Source organism: Leucopleurus acutus, assembly GCF_964270905.1.
Source record: "Leucopleurus acutus genome assembly, chromosome: 15".
In the NCBI taxonomy this organism is placed as follows: domain Eukaryota; kingdom Metazoa; phylum Chordata; class Mammalia; order Artiodactyla; family Delphinidae; genus Leucopleurus; species Leucopleurus acutus.
In genome coordinates this window covers 13,759,094-13,780,915 of record NC_139157.1, presented here as the reverse complement: position 1 = coordinate 13,780,915, position 21,822 = coordinate 13,759,094, and the positions used below count along the sequence as shown (strand labels likewise).

Genomic DNA, 21,822 nt, shown 5'->3' with positions numbered 1-21,822 from the left:
AGTAATAGGTGAATTAAGACTAGTATCTGATCACCAGCATAAAAATATTTTTGACATGGGTCACTTCCTTGCCTTTATTGGTAGATGTCAACAGAAAATTGTAAGAAACACACACACACATACACACACAACCAAGGAATAAAATGCATTTTATTTTGAAGGATTTGGTTATTAGATATCTGAAGCCACTCCAAAGCACAGCACTGTGTACAATAGGAACTGAAACACAAACATCTGATATGAAAGAGGAGACAAGTTCATTACTTAACATCATTCTTGGACCGAGGTTTGGAAGAAATTCCCATGTGCTTGTCAAGCCAGACCTCAGGATGAACCTGTGGCCTGTTATGGACTGAATGTTTGTGTGTGTCCCCCCCCACCCCACAAATCTATATGTTGAAGCCTTAACCCCCAATGTGATGGTATTTGGAAGTGGAGCCTTTGGGAGGTAATTGGGTGTAAATGAGGTCATAAATTCCTCACAACGGAATTAGTGTCCTATAAAAAGAGGAAGAGAAACCAGAGTTCTTTCTCTCTCTGCCATGTAAGGACTGAAATCGGTCGACACATTGATCTTGAACTTTCCAGCCTCCAGAATTTCAAGAAATAAATGTTCCTTGTTTAAGCCACATAGTCTATGGTATTTTGTTACAGCAGCCCAAGCTGACTAATACTGGGTCTAAGTTGCTTGCATATTTACTGGGCAAAATAAATAAACATAAACAATACACCAAACCAGACTCAATCTGACCCAACAAATTACAGAACACCAGGTCCTTTCAAAGCTGACAGCAATTATGGTTCCATCCTTGGAGCAGACTGTTGTTATAGGACAAACCATTGGCTTTGGTTTTTTAATAAGCAAGAAAGAAGAGGAAAAGTTGGCTCAAGAATCTCCGGAGAGGGGCTTCCCTGGTGGTGCAGTGGTTAAGAATCTGCCTGTCAATGAAGGGGACACGGGTTCGAGCCCTGGTCTGGGAAGATCCCACATACCGCAGAGCAACTAAGCCCGTGTGCCGCAACTACCGGGCCTGCGCTCTAGAGCCCGCGAGTCACAACTACTGAAGTCCGCACGCCTAGAGCCCGTGCTCCACAACAGGAGAATCCACCTCAATGAGAAGGCCGCGCACCGCAACGAAGAGTAGCCCCCGCTCGCCTCAACTAGAGAAAGCCCGCGCCCAGCAACGAAGACCCAACACAGCCAAAAATAAATAAATAAATTAAAAAAAAAAAAAAAGAATCTCTGGAGGATAAGGAAAGACCTTGAAGCAGATCAAGTGGCTTCTCTGTGAATTCTTTTTCTAGTGAGAAACATTTTGATTCTAAGTATGGCTTTGGGCCTGCTCTATGACTGAAAACCAGGGGCCAGGGGAGATATCCATGTGTTGTTAAAAGGTAAAGAAGAGCTGAAGACCAAATATCTAAGAGGCTGTTTTCACGAGAGACTTAGTGAGATTCTGGGCATAACATATGCTTCTGTGGAGCCCAGGTGATTAAGGTAAGGGTGTGTGTGTGTGTGTGTGTGTGTGTGTGTGTGTGTGTGTCTGTGCAGGTGCTTGTTGTCTGTGCCTGGGGTGCTAAGTGATGGGCACACTCTAGCATCACACCATGACTTTGGGAGCAGGCCTTCTCACAGAGACAGCAGGAAAAGTGACACAGTGTACTTGTCCAGAGGCCAGATAAAAGATATGAACCTCACCTTGCTTCTGTTGCAAGTAAGGTATTATCATTCTCAGAAGTAAGTCAGCACACTGCAATGGGGAGGGAAGTGTGTGCTTCCATTTAAATGTGACCTCAAGGAGACTGTGAAGCCTAGGATGTACAGGTTGCATATGTTTTCATAGAGAAAGTGTACAGATAGAAATAGAGATGGGAATGGGGATAAAGATAGGGATGGAGAGATTGAGATACAGATGGAAAGGGAGTTGGGCAGAGGTGTGATGGAGAAGGAGATGGGATGGGAGAGATAGAGATGATACAGGAATGGAAGCAGGGTGAGAGGGAGAATGAGAGAGAAGTAGGGCTGGAATAGGAAACTCAAATAGGGATAAAGGCAAGCAAAGGATGGGTACAAGAGAGAGGGAAGAGTAGGGAATCATGGGACCAGCTGCTGAGACAGTCACAGACATAAACATCCACTCTGTAGTTATCCTAAAACTCTCAACTATCAAAGCAGGGTAATGTGGTCAGATTTTATTTTCAAAATGTTTTTAACTACAAGTGAGTCAGAAAAGGAAAATGTTTTCCAATGAAGTTGCAGGCTACATTTGGTAAGATACTACGATGTCAGTATAAATAAGTTCCGGACAACAAGCACAGGTATATCACTGTTTCAGTTTTCAAGGCCCAAGAAAGAAAGAATAGCAAGTACAGAGGGGAAAACAAAAGAACAACAACAAAAAAATCCCTATTGCAGTAAGGTTACAATGGAGCAGTTGCAGAGGTAATAATTTTCTGGGTCTTTTGAAATGATACTATCGATGCAAAAATGTGTAAAGTAGGGAAGCCAAGTGGACTTCAGATTCACGTCTGCATTAAAATCTCAGCAGCACCAATGGCTGGGTGTATGAAGAAGAACGCTACAAAATAACCTGAGTTAAGCACTCAGCACAGTGCCAGACATTAATCGTTATTTTTTGCCCATGTGACTGATGGTTTTCCTACTCTAACAAAATAAGAAAAGATAAAGAATCTTTGCTGTTGCTGTTTCATTAAGCCCCTCTGCATGGTACTCGGCGCTGTGCTTAGAGCTATTAGGATTTACAAAAAACTCCAAGAATTAGCACATGCCTTGAAGACTTTACAATGTTGATGGGAAGGTGAGATATGAAACAGTATAAAATCATTTAAGACATACTGGCGGAGGGTGGGGATAAACTGGGTGATTGGGATTGACATATACACACTATTATATATAGAATAGATAATTAATAAGCACAGGGAACTCTACTCCATACTCTGTTATGATCTATATGGGAAAAGAATCTTCAAAAAAGTGTATGTATGTATATGTATAACTGATTCACTTTGCTGTACAGCAGAAACTAACACAACATTGTAAATCAACTATATTCCAAAAAAAAAAAAAAAAAGAATGCAGTGGTAAATCCAAATGCAATGACTCAAAAGTAAAAAAAAAAAAAAAAAGCAATTTCTTTCTCATTAAAAGAAAAAACAAACTAGGGACTTCCCTGGTGGTCCAGTGGTTAAGAATCCACCTTCCAATGCAGGGGACGCGGGTTCAATCCCTGGTCTAGAAACTAAGATCCCACATGCTGCGGGGCAACTAAGCTCACACGCCACAACAAAGAGCCCGCACGCTGCAATCAAAGACCCCACATGCCGCAACGAAGATCCTGCGTGCCGCAACTAAGACCCGACACGGCCAAATAAATAAATAAATAAAATACTTAAAAAAAAAAAAAAGAAACTAGCTATCTTCTACTAGCATAGGCAAATACTCATAGACCCACAGACCACACATACACAAAATACATGAAATCTCTAATCTCTAGCATATTTTTAAATTAAAATACTCTGAGCACATTAAAAAAAAAAAAAAGACATGCTGAACTTTTCCACCTGTGCTGCAGGTTCTGGAGAAGTGCTGAGATTCTGATTCTACCAAACCTGAGGAAGGAACAGCAGAGAAGGCAGGGGGATGGCGCTGGGGAAGGAGTGCAGGGGAAACCGCTAACATTCTGGAGCCTTTGCTCAGGGTTTCACATGTGGTCAGAAATGACTTCATGAATGAGAGACGTATGTGCTACACATTAAGGGCAGGACTTGTATATTTAGATGGGGAATAGCAGGCGTGAGGTCACAAAGCAGGACTCAAAAAAAAAAGAACATAAAAGGGTACACACTGGTACAGCCCCTTCCAATACCCAGTTATCACATAAATATGTAAAGTAACTTGAAACAATGACAAAATGGTGATAAAAACAGATTAGAAAACAAATTCTTGGCATATAATCCTTCGACAAAGGCCCTTTGTATACTGTGTGCCGTGGCACGCATTCCAATTTTAGCTTCTTTTTAAGAATTCAGAACACAGATAAGTGTGTCCCAGGAATTCTGCTTTAAAATCTTCTGCAAAGATACTCAACCCTATTAAAAAATATAAAAATAACTATAAACTATTTTCACCAGATTGGAAAATACTGTTGAAGAGGATTAATAGTATAAGGAAATGGGCATTCTCAGAAGCTCTTGGTATATATTAAAGTTATAAACATGTATACTTGTGGACTATCTACCCACTTCTAGAAATTTATCCTAAGAAAAATAATCAGACAAATGTACAGATATATATGCCCAAGGACTTTCACTGTGACATTTTATATAATATTAACCAACTGGAAACTAATTATATAACCACTGATAGACAACTGGCTGATTATGATTTATAAAGAATTTTGTTATATTTATAATGACAAAGTATTAGTCAGCCATTAAAATGATTATGTGGCTCTGTATCTAATCACACGGGAAGATGTGCAGATGTGCTGGGTGAATAGAGGCACACAGAATAAAAGTGAATACAGAATAAGTGGTCTATAGCCACTTATGTGAGATTGTGTAGGCCAGCGTGTAGAAAAATGGTGATCAATATGTCAGTGATGGTTATATCAGGACTGTGGAATTTAAGGTGATTTTTACTTTCATTAAACTTTCTAAGAAGTTTATTATCAAAACGATTTACAATTAGCACGTAACCTTTTTATGATATGAAAAACAATAACTCTATTTTCATTTTGGAAAAAAAAGAACTGTCCTCAAACAATGACGGTTCTGGAGTATAAGTAGTGGCTGTGGCCAGATGACACCAGCCAAAGCTTGAGAAAATGAGCCCCAAGGGCGTTCAGTGCCTTGTCACAGGGCAGATTCTGGGTGCAGCCACTGGGCCAGAAAACTCCCATTTTACCAAGTGGCTTTTGGAGAGATTATAGGAAAGATGATCCCATTCTATCCTGTATCTAAACACATTATTCTTTTTTTTTTCAGGCTGCGTTGGGTCTTCGTTGCTGCGCGTGGGCTTTCTCTAGTTGCAGCGAGCAGGGGCTACTCTTCGTTGCAGTGCGCAGGCTTCTCACTGGGGTGGCTTCTCTTGTTGCGGAGCACGGGCTCTAGGAGCGCGGGCTTCAGAAGTGGCAGCACGCAGGCTCAGTAGTTGTGGTACACGGGCTCTAGAGCGCAGGCTCAGTAGTTGTGGTGCACGGGCTTAGTTGCTCCACGGCATGTGGGGTTTTCCCGGACCAGGGATCGAACCCGTGTCCCCTGCATTGGCAGGCGAATTCTCAACCACTGCGCCACAAGGGAAGTCCTAGACATTAATCTAGTCTTCTCTTTTTGCTGGATTTTGAGCTTCCCAAGGCCTGGGAAAGTGTTTTACTAGCTTTTTTCCTGTCTCCAAAGCCTATCACAGACACACAGTAAGCAGTCCATTTGTACAATGGGACTGAGATAAGTTGCCATGCTTTGTTTGCTCATGAACTATGAAAAGAGGCTTTGGAGGAGTCCGCAATCAGAAACTGCTCGTAGGATTATGTCTTGCACACGTTAGGCACTGCTCTCGGCAAAGATCCTCTAACTGAATGCAGACAATTGTCCTGTCATCTGAGTTTATTTTTACAAATGTAATGTTTTTGGGTTCACATATTTTTTCATCAGCATTATAAGAGATTAATTTTTTTGTAATGTAGCTACACGGAAATTTGTTTTATGTTAGTATTTATGTTCCAAGTCATTACAATGTACAGATACCCAGTCACCTGATACAATCTAAGGTCAGTATGGATAATCTCAGACTGATTAGCCTTTGCAGTGTCCTGCTATGACGGTTACTCTTCTATAAGAGCACCTGAGAGGGGAGCCCAGACACGATCTCCTTAGATAAAATTCTTTGCTCAGGGCAGACTACTCATTGTTTTTTTCTGCTCCAAATAGAAACAAACACAAACAAAACTCCACCATGAATTCTCCTTCTGATATGACACACATCAGTACAGAAGAAACAACTGAATGAAATATTTCATCAAGATTCATGGAATCGACATGAAGTAACTGCTTTCGACTCTGGTTATCTATTAATTTTCTTTGAAAAAATGTTAGCAGATGCCACAATTAAACTGATAGGTGCCAACATTACTGACTAGTTATAGTGACAATAGCCACAGCAGCATTACTTTAAACTGTGTGTTTAATGATGTATTGGCTCAAACTAAGTTAACATAGAACTCTGGGTAGTTTCCTTTACCTTGGCCAGATGAGAGTTGATCCATTTTGTAAAAGTACGTTTTTGTACTATCTCTTGCTCATCTAGAAGAAAAAAAATTATCTGGTTAGATAACATGTCATGAAGTTGTATCATGAAAAAAATTCATAGTTACACAACTCTAGAAATGATTATTATATTATTTTATCTTATAATTCATTTTACCAATTATTGTCTTGAAGGAAGAGCCAGTAAAACTTCAAATATATTAGGCAAGTCAATTATTAATTTAAAAATTATCAGCAAATGCTTTAAAATTTGCAATATGTTAGCCCTATGTTTATCTTCATTCATTTATTGAAAGTTCACTGAATAATTAAATCTCAATAAATCTGTTTTTTAAAAAGTTCACTTGAGACCAACTAAGTGCCAAGTTTTACGTGTGGTGCAAAGGGATACAGAGAGATGAAGAGGACACAGTCTCTACCATGATATATCTAAAGGTAAATATCTAGAAGACAACATAGGCAGTACGCTCTTTGACATCGGTCTTAGTAATACCCATCAAACTAAAAAGCTTTTGCACAGTAAAGGAAACTATCAGCAAAATGAAAAGGCTGCCTACTGAATGATATTTGCAAAAGATGTACCTGATAAGAGGTTAATATCCAAAATATACAAAGAACTCACGTAACTCAACATCAAAAAAAATAACAACCCAATTGAAAAATGGGCAGAGGATCTGAATAGACATTTTTCCAAAGAAGACACGCACATGGCCAATAGGTATATGAGAAGATGCTCAGCATCACTAATCATCAGGGAAATGCAAATCAAACCACAATGAGATATCGTCTCACACTTATTAGATGGCTATTATCAAAAAGACAACAAGTAACAAGCGCTAGAGAAAATAACAAGGATGTAGAGAAAAGGAAACCCTTATGCACTATTGGAGGGAATGTAAACTGGTGCACCAACTGTGGAAAACAGTACAGAGATTCCTCAAAAAATTTAAAAATGGAACTACCATATGATCCAGCAACTCCACTCCGGGGTATTTAGAAAACAAAAACACTAATTAGAAAAGATATATGCATCCCTATGTTCAATGCAGCGTTATTTACAATAGCCAAGAAGATATGGAAGCAATCTAAGTGCCCATCAACAGATCAATGGATAAAGAACAAAGAACATGATGTGGTGTGTATATATATATATACATATATACATATACATATATGAAATGGAATATTACTCAGCCATTAAAAAAACAAGTGAAAGCTTGCCATTTGCAACAACATGGATGGACCTAGAGGGTATTATGCTAGGTGAAATCAGTCAGAAAGAAAAAGACAAATACTGTACGATTTCACTTACATGTGAAATCCAAAAAAATCAAAAACAAAATGAACAAACATAAAAAAGAGAAACAGAGTCATAGATACAGAGAACAAGCAGGCAGTTGCTGGGAGGGTTTGAGGGGAGGAGAGAAGTAGGTGAGGGAGATTAAGAGGTACAAACTTCCAGTTACAAAATGAGTCACAGGTATTAAATGTACAGTTCGGGGACTACAGTTAATAACTATGTGATACCTTTGTAGGGTGACAGACGGCAACTAGTCTTATGGTGATCATCCCGAAATGCATAGAAACAGTGGATCACTGTGTTGTGTAACAGGAACTAACACAGTGTTTAGGTCAATTACACTTCAAAAACAGACAAAGTTGCAGAAAAAGAGATCAGACTTATGGTTAGCAGAGGTGGGATGTGGGGAGGGGGAACTGCATGAAGCTGGTCGAAAGGTGCAAATTTCCAGTTACAAGAGAAATAAGTATTAGGGATTTAATATACATGATAAATACAATCAACGCTGCTGTGTGTTATATATGAAAATGGTTAAGAGAGTAAATCCTAAGAGTTCTCATCACAAGGAAAACAATTTTTTTCTATTTCTTTAATTTTGTGTCTACAGAGATGAGGGATGTTCACTAAACTGTTTGTGATAGTCATTTCATGATCATGTAAGTCAAATCATTATGCTGTACACCTTAAACTTATACAGTGCTGCACGTCAATTATGCCTCAATAAAACTGTAAGAAAAAAGGTAGCAAAGTCAAAAAATTATAATAAAGGTAAATATTTAGAGGTGGAGAGAGACAAGAAAGGGCACATGTGTAGTGGAGGGTTATAGAGTAATGCAACAAGATAGAGGCATTACAGGAATTTCACCAGATGAGTAGTGTAGTGAACACACTATAATAGGGTAACCTCCCCAATTCCCACCTCCTGGAGTCCACACCTTTGTGTGGGCAACTGCAACCAGAAGTTGTGAATTGCTTCTAATCAACAGAACACAGCAACGGGTGATGTGATGCCACACCCATGAACATGTTACTTTATGTAAGATTCCTTCTGAGCTGACTGGAGTGACAGATTCTCCTGCTGGCTTAAAGAAGCAAACAGCCACACTGTGAACAGTCCATGGAGAGGGCCCCAGAGCAGAGAACTGCAGGCTGCCTCTGGAAGTTGGGGGGCAGCCTCCAGCCAAGAGGCAGGAAGAAGCTCTGTCATACACAAGGAAATGAATTCTGCTAACAACCTGAATGAGTTCAAAAGTGGATTCTTCCCTCATTCAGCCTCCGGATGAGAATGCCGCCCAGCTGACACCCTGATTGTGGACTTGTGAGACCCTGAGCAGAGGGCACAGGTAGCTGCATGGACTACCACACAAACTGTGGACTACCCACAAATGTTTGGAGATAATAAACGAACACTGTTTTAAACTGCTAAGTTTGGTAATTTGTTATGCAATAAGGTAAAACTAATATACAAAGAAAAAAACGTTGGCATCTGGAAGGCTTTATTTTTTAATATGTATCTTTATTGGAGTATAATTGCTTTACCTTATTGTGTTAGTTTCTGCTGTACGACAAAGTGAATCAGCTCTATGTATACATATATCCCCATATCCCCTCCCTCTTGTGTCTCCTCCCACCCTCCCTATCCCACCCCTCTAGGTGGTCACAAAGCACCGAGCTGATCTCCCTGTGCTATACAGCAGCTTCCCACTAGCTATCTATTTTACATTTGGTAGTGTATATATGTCAGTGTTACTCTCCCACTTCGTCCCAGCTTGCCCTTCCCCCGCTGTGTCCTCAAGTCCATTTTCTATGTCTGCGTCTTTATTCCTGCCCTGCCACTAGGTTCATCAGTACGGTTGTTTTACATTCCGTATATGTGCGTTAGCATATGGTATTTTTCTCTTTCTGACTTACTTCACTCTGTACGACAGACTCTAGGTCCATCCACTTCACTACAAATAACTCAATTTCGTTCCTTTTTATGGCTGAGTAATATTCCATTGTATATATGTGCCACATCTTCTTTATCCATTCATCTGTTGTTGGACATTTAGGATGTTTCCATGACCTGGCTATTTATTGTAAATAGTGCTGCAATGAACATTGTGGTATATGTATGTTTTTGAATTATGGTTTTCTCAGGGTATATGCCCAGGAGTGGGATTGCTGGGTCGTATGGTAGTTTTATTTTTAGTTTTTTAAGGAACCTCCATACTGTTCTCCATAGTGGCTGTATCAATTTACATTCCCACCAACAGTGCAGGAGGGTTCCCTTTTCTCCACACCTTCTCCAGCATGTATTGTTTGTAGATTTTGTGACGACGGCCATGGTGACCGGTGTGAGATGCCAGCTCACTGTGGTTTGATTTGCATGACTACAACGGGCTGTGGTGTGTGATGCAGGTGCTGGGCCCCCGCACCTCCGAGTTCACCACTGCCTTCGCGGGCCGCCTCGCGTCCACCCTCATCTCCAAGGCGGGGTGGGAGCTGGGGGAGAGCATGGACCAGATTTTCCATGCCATCCTCAGCTAGATGCAGCAGGCAGAGACGCTCAGCGGCATGCGGTCCCTGATCACGGTGTTCGCCCACACGGTGCACACTCAGCTGGAGCCCCTCCTAGAGTTCCTGTGCAGCCTCCTGGGGCCCAGAGGCAAGCCCGCCCTGGAGTTCGCGATGGCCGAGTAGACCAGCCGGCAGCACCTGTTCTACGGGCAGTACGAGCGCAAAGCCAGCTCTGTGGCGCTGTGTAAGCTGTTCCACACGGCATCCACGCGGATGACAAGCGGCTACAGGACAACCGCATGAAGGGGGCGGAGATCTATGGCCTGGACGAGGGCACCCACACCCGCTCCAAGTCGGCCCAGAACCCTGAGTGCTGCACCAACTTTCCTCTGCTGGTCAAGACCCTGAAGCTGATCATCAACGAGCTGTCCAACGTCATGGAGGCCAAGGCCACCCGCCAGGCCGCCCTGCAGAGTGAAGCCAAGATGACTCCAGTGACACGTGGGAGGAACGGGAGGACGACGACGAGGAGGACGGCTTAACCCTTGCCTGATATTCTCGCCACTCGTAAATACGAAGAGCGTTACTACAGGGACGATGCGGAACACGACCCTGACTCCCTGAAGGACCCTCTCTAACAGACGGATTTGCAGGTGCACCTCACTCATTTCCTCTGCCAGTTCGCTCACAGCCCTGCTACGTGGTGTTCTCAGGCCACCTCAACAATCATGACAGGCGGGTTCTGCAGACCACTGGCATTTGAAAAGGGCCTCCTCTGGCCTGCCACACACCGTTTTGCAACAAAGTGAGCAGAAGGAAAGAAATCGTAAAGATCAGAGCAGAAATAAATGAAAAAGAAGGAAGGCAACAACAGCAAAGGTCAATAAAAGCAAAAGCTGGTTCTCTGAGAAGATAAACAAAATTGATAAACCATTAGCCAGACTCATCAAGAAAAAAAAGGGAGTAGACTCAAATCAACAGAATTAGAAATGAAAAAGAAGTAACAACTGACACTGTAGAAACACAAAGGATCATGAGACACTACTACAAGCAACTCTATGCCAATAAAATGGACAACCTGGAAGAAATGGACACATTCTTAGAAAAGTATAACCTTCCGAGACTGAACCAGGAAGAAGTAGAAAATATGAACAGACCAATCACAAGCCCTGAAATTGAGACTGTGCTGAAAAATCTTCCAACAAACAAAAGCCCAGGACCAGATGTCTTCACAGGCGAATTCTATCAAACATTTAGAGAAGAGCTAACACTTATCCTTCTCACACTCTTCCAAAGTATAGCAGAGGGAGGAACACTCCCAAACTCATTCTACGAGGCCACCATCACCCTCATACCAAAACCAGACAAAGATGTCACAAAGAAAGAAAAGTACAGGCCAATATCACTGACGAACACAGGTGCAAAAATCCTCAACAAAATACTAGCAAACAGAATCCAACAGCACATTAAAAGGATCACACATCATGATCAAGTGGGGTTTATCCCAGGAATGAAGGACTTAATTAGAGATATAAAGAGATGAAGGCCAGAGAGAGGCGCCAATGTAACACCTTTCAAGGAAAGGGTGAATTCTGCTCTTTTCATCAACATCTACTGTGTGCCAACTGTTGGCTGTAAACTAGATGTTGTGAGAATGAAAGAGAATGAAAGAAAGGGAAGCCCCGTGTCTTCTTGATAAGAAGTGGCTCGTGTTTGTGGCTGATAGTCTGAGCCGTATAAAGCTGCGGTTCCAGTCTTCTCTTCATTTTGAGCTGTCCTGTCCCTGTAGTGCAGACCGGTGGCATTTTGGCTTAACAGGTTTGGTGGCTTCCTGAAAATCTGCTTGGAGTTCATTCTGTGGCCCCCCAAACCCAAAGTCTGAAATCAGCTTTGGAGCACATGTGAGGCTGCAGTGGGCAGTGCCCTTAAGATTCTTAGAGGGCTTCCCTGGTGGCGCAGTGGTTGAGAATCTGCCTGCTAATGCAGGGGACACAGGTTCGAGCCCTGGCCTGGGAAGATCCCACATGCCGCGGAGCAGCTAAGCCCATGAGCCACAACTACTGAGCCTGCGCGTCTGGAGCCTGTGCTCCGCAACAAGAGAGGCCGCGACAATGAGAGGCCCGCGCACCGCGATGAAGAGTGGCCCCCGCTCGCCGCAACTGGAGAAAGCCCTCGCACAGAAACGAAGACCCAACACAGCCAAAAATAAATTAATTAATTAATTAAAATTTAAAAAAATATATTCTTAGAAGATGGTTTTCTGGCTGAGAACATCAACCAAACACTGAAAAAATAAATTAATTAATTAAAAAACAAACAAACACTGCCGTAAATCTTTCTGAGTTCTTAACAATGGTTCTTACAGTCACAGTCTAGATTGATTGTTGTCCTGAAGCTATTTTTTACTTTGCAAATCTTCTTCCAGGGCAGACTGACAATGACTAACCATTATATTTTGTGATGCGCCATATCAAAGGTCTCCTATGTTTCCTCTAAATTCTGTTCGCAAACTAAATAGTTCCTTCTTTGGTTCATCTCCCTTTCTTCCAGTACCATAAAGTGTGCAGCTGAAAGAAGCCGGTTGACAGCTTTCTGCAGGGAAATCTCCCTAGCCAGTTGCAAAAGTTCAAGTTACTACCAATGACAGAATGTATAACGCATAAAATATGTGTAGCTCTCCTTCCAGTCCCAGCTAGCAGTTTCCTCACTGTTCTTTCAGCCTCTGCTAACAGTCTTTCTGTGTCCTGCAGCCTCCCTCCCCATCTGATCCCAAGACCACCTGGGTTTGTTTCTGGTCGTTACTTGAAAGTTAAAAGTGCATGTTTAGGGGCTTCCCTGGTGGCACAGTGGTTGGGAGTCCGCCTGCCAATGCAGGGGACACAGGTTCGTGCCCCTGTCCGGGAAGATCCCGCGTGCCGCGGAGCAGCTGGGCCCGTGAGCCATGGCCGCTGAGCCTGCGCGTCCAGAGCCTGTGCTCCGCAACGGGAGAGGCCACAACAGTGAGAGGCCCGCGTACCACCAAAAAAAAAAAGACAGGGAATGACCCTTGCGCTTGAATTAAAGGAGGGGGCCACGGGTGCCTGGCTGGACTTCACAACACGACTGCCATATCCTTTCCATTCTTCCCTTCTTCGGACAGAAGCATCCATTGCAATGGTCCTTCCCCGTCTCATCACTGCATGTTGGATGAATGGGGAACAGTAACTTCTCTTTTTAGTTTCCAGGTCTGGGGACTGACAGAAATTACACCCGAGGGGCCTCCTCTGTATCTGGACCAGATGCAGATCACACGAGACTGGAGGTGGAGCTTGATCACATACTTGGATGAGACTTCTGATGCCTTGAGAGGGAATGAGTGTATTTTGATGTAGAAAGAATATAAGCACAGTGATCAGAGGACAGATATTAAATTATGGACAAAAAATCCCCCAGTCCCAGCAGGCATCCTCCTTTGCAACGTGACTCTGCCCTTCCTCGCCTCAAGAGCAGAACTGATTTCCCCTCTCCTTGAATTTGATCTTGCATTGTATTTGCTCTGATCAATAATGCAGCAGAAATGACTTTATATCATCTGCTTCTAGGCCTTAAGAACTCTTACAGTTTCTATGTTAGCTGTCTTGGATCCCTGTCCTAAATTCACCAAGCAAGGAAAGCAGTCTCTATTGGAGGAGGGTCCATGTGGAGAAGAATTGAGATGCCCTATCCAATAGACAGAACCTTCATCGCGGTCAATAGGCCAAACACGTGGGTGAGGTCATCCTGAACCTTCTAGTCTGGCCAACGCTGCAGATGAACACAAACCAGGTGAAGCCAGCAAACTGAGACTCATCTAAGGCTTCAGAGTTGATGCATCTGTTACTCCTCCCTCCCACATCCCCATACATACCTGATTACAAATTCCTCCAGGAAAAGAGCATTTTCCCCATCATCGTATCCCTAGAAATGAACCCACTGCCTGGAACATTGCCTTCTATATGTGTTCCTCAGAAAACCATCCATGTTTAACTATGAACTAACCAGCCAACCCACAGGTTATGAGAAATGATGAATTATGATTGTTTTAGCTACAAAGTTTTGAAGTGGTTTGTTACACAGCAAAGGCTAACTAAACAAAGTCATTTACTTGTGTGACAGATACACACATGCGCGTGTGCACGTGCACAAACACACACACACACACACACCTCCTTCACTCTGTCTTCTATAAAAGAAAGATTCTAGGCTTGCTTGATTGGGTCTACCTTCTGGGTCTTTGGTGTTCTGATCAGATGAGCAATGGAGAGAAAAGTGGCAAGGAACAAGGGAATCCGAAGTTACTCTGCACAAGTTCAGCACGGACTAATGGGAGAGGACAGAGAAGGAGAGGAGGGGAGAAGATCAAGAGCCAGTGGAAGAGTGAGACTGAGGAAAAAGATGAGAAAAGGGAATTTTTAAGGATTTTTGCCTGTATTGAGTGCTCTAATCACTGCTTCAATTTTTTCAAGCACACGTCAGTAAAGACAGTGCTCCTAAGATCTTTGGAAGTGGAGTTGTATTTCTTTTGTATGTAAAACCAGTGACTAGATAAAAAGAGCCCACTTTCATTAAAGTCATATTTGTAAAATTTAGTGCCATCTCACTTTAAATCTAAGGCACAAGGGATGAGAAGAATATAATTATCTCAGTTCCTAAATCAGAAATTTCTCAACCTCAACCCTATCGACAGTTTGGGCAGGATAATTATTTGTCATATTATGAGAGGCTGTCCCATGCATTATAGGACATTTGGCAGTATCCCTTGCCTTTACTCATGAGTTGCCAGTTTGAAAGTGGCAGCTTTGACGTTAAAGTCAAAGTCTGTCTGACTTCAGAGTCTCTCTTAGACTTGACCTGGGTACTTGGCAATGAACTTGGATCACAGGCTTGGAGCACCTTGGATGTTTTCCTCTTTCTGTGGCTCTTTAAGATGTGTCATTATGACTATCAAAAATGTCTCCAGACATTGTCAAAACTCTGCTGGTGAAGAATCATCCCAGTTGAGAATAAACTATGTCCTTTGTATCTATGTGTAACAAGGGAAATGAAGTGGTATGAACATCTTAAAATTTTATATCTGTTTCAATTGAATTATTATTGCCCAATTAACTACTCCAAAACATCACTATCATATTGGGTTATTCCCACTGTTTGTATATTTATTTAGACAAAAATTTACCCGAGATATATTAATTTAAGAAGTGTCAAAATGCAGTAAGTCAAGGACATTTGCTGAAAGATGGCATGATTTTTCCAATATGAATAAAATATCCTACGATGTCTGAGATACTGTCATTTAAATCTGGAAAATTTGGTCTTACGTGATAGGGAGTGGGTGGGAGAGGAGAGGGTGTGTAAATCCTGTTAACGTGTTTGGTTTATTTAACTATTCTAAACCTTCTAAATTTTTTTTTCGGAAATGTATAAAACAAAACAAAACAAAAGATAGTCTTTCAGCTCCAGTTGGCTATCGTTAGTTAAAAATATAGTCTGAACCATTCACTGTAACATTTTAATTTTATCACTGTCAGGCAAGGAAAAGCAAATAGCATATGTCAGTCAGCAAATTACAAGAAAATTTAAATATTTAGAGAATTTTCATATATTTGTTTGGGAGGCAGTTAAATATGGGTGGTTTTCTAAGGACACACAGATCAGACAACTTTCCAGGCAGTGGGTTAGTCTCTAGGGAAACAACGATGGAGGAAATGCTTTCTTACCATGAGGAATTTTAATTAGGTATGTATGGGGGTGTGGGAGAGAGAAGGTGATACATACATCAGCCTTGAACCTTTAAATGGGCCTCAATTTCATACATTTTTAGTAAAAATCATTTGGTGAAAAAAACAAACTCACCTAAATTGAGAAGAGCCTGTTTATAATCTTTCTTTACCCCACTTAATGTTAAAATTCGTGCTTTGCTTTGCAGAAATAGTAATGTCTCTGATTACAAAGACACAGTCTCTGATTGGGGGTGATACATACCATGTGGCCAGCCCACCACATTATATTTCTAAAGTCCAAACGGTCCTGAATTTGAAAACAAAGCTTAGACTTCTGCATAAAGGATTGTGTGTACAATATAGAAAAACAATGATAGACATGTGCCCTACAGAGGAGTAATAATCATAATAAACAGAAGATAAGCATAAATATAATGAGAGTGAAAGCAGCAGAGTTCATTATGGCCATTCATACGGTGGCTTCCTGCAATATCTTCTAGCTCTAAATAAAGACAATAAATTTGAATAGTTTCTCCAGAACTTTGGTAGTTTTTTTTCTGTCACTTTTTTCTTTCTCTATTTGTGGGTATAAACATCGCAAAAGAAAATAATCACATGGTGAATTCATAAAAACACCTTATATTTTTACAACACTTGAATTTACTCTCGCTTCCGTGTATACTTCTCATTTGATTCACACAAGTAGCCTGGCTGAGCAGACAGAGGAGGTATCATTAGCCCAGATGGAAATAAGGAAATGAAGCATGGTGGGGTTAAGAAATATGCCAGAAATCTAGAAACTGAAATGAAGTCTAGGAAGTTACAGAACCATGGCCAGAATTTAGGAAGTCTTACTCCTATTCTAATTTTGATCCATTCTCTGATTGTTTGATTCATGTATTTAACAAATGTCATTATGCCCCTCCTGTATGCCAGCATCCACTTCTGACCAGCTAGGGATGCAACTGGAGAGGATGGGTGTGGTTCCTTACAGTCCAATAGGGAGGACAGGAATCAAAAAGAAGCACATCACAGCCCAAGTTCTATGTATGCAGCACAAAGTAAAAACAGTGGCGTGGCATATGTGAGAGGATTAAAAAGAAAAAGACCACAGTGGAGGAAATTAAAGGCAACATGAATGTGGAAAAAAAAAAAAAGCCAGTCCCTACAGTTTGCAAGGATGGGAACTAATGGGAAAATTCTGCTTCTATATCTAAAATTTTTCCTAATAAGTTACATAAAAAGGCAAATGATAGGGCTTCCCTGGTGACGCAGTGGTTGAGAGTCCGCCTGCCGATGCAGGGGACACGGGTTTGTGCCCCGGTCCGGGAGGATCCCACATGCCGCGGAGCGGCTGGGCCCGTGAGCCATGGCCGCTGAGCCTGCGCACCCGGAGCCTGTGCTCTGCAACGGGAGAGGCCACAATGGTGAGAGGCCCGCGTACCGCAAAAAAAAAAAAAAGGCAAATGATAAAGAAAAGGTGAGGACAATTGAGCTAGGTCGTGTATATTCCACCAGCTTCCTGAGCTACAAGCTATGAGGACCTCTCCTCCCCAGGGACACCTTGACCTCCTGTCTTCAATTCTCCAACTTTTTTCCTCCATCCTTCTGGGCCCACCTCGCCCCTATTGTGGCACCCTCCACAGAAACAGAATTCAACCATAAGTTCGTGGAAGCTGGCTCACATACAAATGATTCCCCTTCCCCATCTCTATATTTGTATCTGCCTTGGTATGATCATTTGTCAAGGTCAAGCTAACAGAGAAGACGACTCTAGAAGGAATTTTTTCAGTAGGAAGTGTTTGGGGGGATATGCTCTCAAAACCAACACTTTTAAGGGCATGAGGGAAGCAGGATTTTAGAGAGAGAGATGCCGACCTGAGATGCAATTAGCTGGGGTGGTCCTTCAGAGAGGTCCTAAATGGAAATAAGGGGCAGGGACCTTGTACCCACTGGCAGGATATGGGCTGCCCTATGGACAGGCATACCTCAGATGAGGCAAATCCCCTGGGCTGAGGACACATCCTGGGGAGGGGCTCAGCTGTGAGACGTACACGTATGACATACTGAATACAGAGGGAGGCAACATTTGCTTTCATATCTGTTCAACACCAGAGTCAAACCCTTTATCACCATGAGATGTTGCTTTCTCCATTTATTTCTAAACGAACACTGTTTCCAAGGTCCACTGTTTCACTTTTCTGAGGACTGAATTAGAAGTGTGGCAACAAAGAGGACAGTGCAAAGAAAGGGAAAGGGCCACACCTCTCATGAGACTACCAATTACATGGAGTTCTCCAAAATGTGTCAGACGTCTATTTTTCTACCAGATTGAATGGCTGCTCACTGATTCACATGCTTTCTCTAGCCAACCAACCAAGCTTGGTTCTGCCTTTCTCCCTTCTAGGCCTGCCTGCCTAGGTACCTTTTCTACTTCTCCAACCAAACAACTCTGGCAACCACTATCCATTCCTGCCCTCTGTCTGGCTTCATGTCACCATCTATCCTGTCTGAGTCCTTCTCCCACAGGTGATGCCTCTCTCCCAGCTCTTAAACACCATTGGTCAGGAGCCAGATGAATGGATAAAGAAGATGTGGTACATATATACAATGGAATATTACTCAGCCAGAAAAAAGAATGAAATAATGCCATTTGCAGCAACAATGGAAGGACCCAGTGATTATCATACTAAGTGAAGTAAGTCAGACAAAGACAAATACCATGTTATATCGCTTATATGTGGAATCTAAACAAATGATACAAACGAACTTATATCCAAAACAGAAACAGACCCACAGATGTAGAAAACAAACTTATGGTTACCAAAGGGGAAAGGGGGGCGTGAAGAAATTAGGAGTTTGGGATTAAAATTACACACTATATATATAAAATAGATAACAAACAAGGCCCTACTATATCGCGAAGGGAACTATACTCAATATTTTCTAATAAGCTATAAGGGAAAATAATCTATATAATATATAAGAATATATATAAATATATATATATAAATCAGTTTTCTGTATACCTGAAACTAACAGAACATTGTAAATCAACTATACTTCAATTTAAAAAAAAAAGAAAATGAGTTGCCAAGTAGTGGCATGTGGGCAGAACCTGAGCCCAAAATGTGTTTTCTTTCACCAGCAACGTTCTAAGAAAACATTTTAATTTGAGTGTTTTTAGGTGTGACTTAACATTTCCCAGTTTTCCACAGATGCATTACTCGCAATCTTCTTAAACCAGCCACATCTCAAATCACCTGAAGGTAAATGAGTTTAAAACGTCTAGAAGAGCGGAAGACCTGACTTGCATATAGGCACAGACGGGAAGGGAGGTAAGGAGGGAATATGACGAGAAATCTTAGGAAGAGGTAATAAGCAGAATAAAGACTGTCCCAATATAAAAAGAAGCTATTGCCCTTTTTTGATGTGGTTATTTTCATTACATGCTTGGCAGAAAGCGAAGAGGTTTCTGTTCCCCTTCTCCACCCCACCGCCCAATATTTTAAATTGGTATAAATTTAAATAAGTGCAGTATTTCAGCTGAATTATTTCAAGGAAACTCAGAACAATCAGAACTAAATACAAGTTATTTGTCAGATAAAGGAAACATATGTTTTGGTACATGTATATAAAAATGTAAGATTTGGGTGTTTTTATATATAACCAAACACCAGATTCCAAGTTTCAATCAGCTATAAAAATGCATGGTACATTTTATATAAAACTTCGGAAATTACCAGAACATGTATCAAGAGGAATTTATTAACAGTATATTCCAGGTAGCCAAACACCAGCATAAGACTTTCTACCGTGTCTACATTTTACTTACATCAGGTAAGTAAAATGGGGCAGCTACCTAAGTATGTTTTGGGGCGTCACCACTGAGGAAAAATTGTTAGGATTCCAGAAGCAAAGTTGGGTGCATCTGGTTACCATCCTCTAGAATCTACACACAACAGGAAGGAGGAGAAATTTTGAGTCATCCCCATATTTTGTAAGAAGTCTAAAAACAAAATTAAAAATATGATGAAAGAATTCCATTACATTCACATAAAGATATGTCAGTGTACTTTTAAAATTAGAATTTAAAAATAATAAAACTGGAAGTAAAAAAATAAAATAAGCCATAAGAGACTATGACAAATTTTTGACTTGAGACTGAGACTTCAAGAATATTTTGGTCAATAATTTGAAGATATTTAGCTCTGTCATAAATGTTATAACACTGATGTCTTAACTTTTAGAAACCATCTCTTAAAAATACTTAAATGTAAATCATCTATATTTCTGTTTTAAAATTTGGCTTTTATCTTAGCATTCCTAGCAAACTTTCACAATTCAGGCTTTCACTATAAATGGTTTAGTGAATAACCATTTCACTAAATGGTTTTAGGTTTCCCAAAAGCATGAGCATAAATCAGTAGCATTCATTTCACTTCTATCAGGTTCAGGTTCAGATAAAATAGGAAGAGAAAAGATATTTCACTTGAGTTGTTTTAAAATCTTCTCTACATAATATCAGTTTTTTGTACCAGGGATCCAGACTGGAATTATATCAGAAGAAAGAGTGTACACACACACACACACACACACACACACACACACACACACACACACAAAGGCACCAACAACAAATAATACCTTTTATTGCGCCAGGAGTCTTGAAGGTTGTTCTTATCATATTCCACCTTTTATGATGGCTTTTGGGAGTTGTCCCAATTCAGTCAGTATCTAAACCAAACACAGCTTTCACCAAGGGAACTTTCAACTCTCCTTGCAGCACTGTCCTTTAAGTATCCCTATAGTAACCCCTCTATAAAAGCATATTCTTCTTCTCTCAGTTTTTAGCTTTACCCCCTGCTTACTGACCACATGCACTGCTCCCTAATGCCAGGGTTTCCACAAAGACAGTTTTCACATCGATTTATAAAAAGTGCTTCCGATGCATTTTCAGGGGGAAAAAAATGACACCTTTTTCAGTCAGCGTTTAGGAATTCAGGCATTCTTATTATGTTAAAATCTTAATAACTTTAAAGGCTTTTTTAATTGAAAAAAATCATTCAATTTATTCCAAGTCCCCAATTTTAACCTTAGATATATATGTAAATTTTTAATCTTAGAATCTGAGAGAAAGAAATTCAATGAATCCTTTGTAAACAATATTACATTGGCATTTAGTTTCTCATAGTTATATTTACATAGGATATAATCTGGTTTATTTCTAATTTGTTCTTGAGTTTGCTGGATTCTTTTCCAAATGTCTAATGTTGTGGAACACATATTAAAAGTTATAATTACCATATTAGGAATACACATTATAACAAGTTGCTAAGGAAGTCACACTGCTTTTAAATATATATTTATATGCAAACAATACTGGAAAGATTTTACATTATTTAAATACATTATTTTTGTGTGGCTTTACTTTAAAGCCACACAAAAAATAAACAAATACACATGCAAGAATCCACAAAGAGTGTTTCAAAAGTTCCATGTTATGCTTCCTAAGGCGGTTTAAGACTAGATCCCCAAGGAAGAAATGTTTACAGATTTGTGGGTCTCTGCAGGCTAGAATAAAAGAATTCCTTGACCTGGGATTTCGAGGCAAAATAGAAAACAGTTGTAGCCATACTCATGCCTGTTAAGCGACACAACAAAATTAGCCACGGGATTGTTTTCATTTTTCTATCCCACTTAGAGTAACGAATGTTTACTGTGATATAAAATTTGTTAATCCCAAAAGTTTTTTATAAAGAATGCTGGCTATTACCATGACTTAGAAAAAAATCCCTACAGTTCAGTAGAGGCAAAAATGGAATAATCAATTTTCTCAGAAGTAAATTTTGGGCTCTGGGAGTAAAAAAGACCTGATTTGGAATCCCAGCATCGACATTCATTGTGAGACCTTAAAAAGGTGACTCAGCCGTTTTATGCCTCAGTTGACTCATATGTAAAATAGAGATGAAAATAGTAACACAAGCCCTACAGCAGCAC

General features: G+C 40.8%; 1 protein-coding gene across 1 annotated transcript in view; it reads right to left on the bottom strand.

Moving 5' to 3' along the window:
* The window catches only part of SYNE1 (spectrin repeat containing nuclear envelope protein 1), a 464,341-nt gene that overhangs the window by 386,450 nt on the left and 56,069 nt on the right, over positions 1–21,822 (bottom strand). Inside the window, exon 3 of the mRNA XM_082855887.1 lies at positions 6,260–6,321. Coding sequence (XP_082712013.1) covers positions 6,260–6,321 — 62 coding nt within the window. The remainder of the gene's footprint in view (positions 1–6,259; positions 6,322–21,822) is intronic.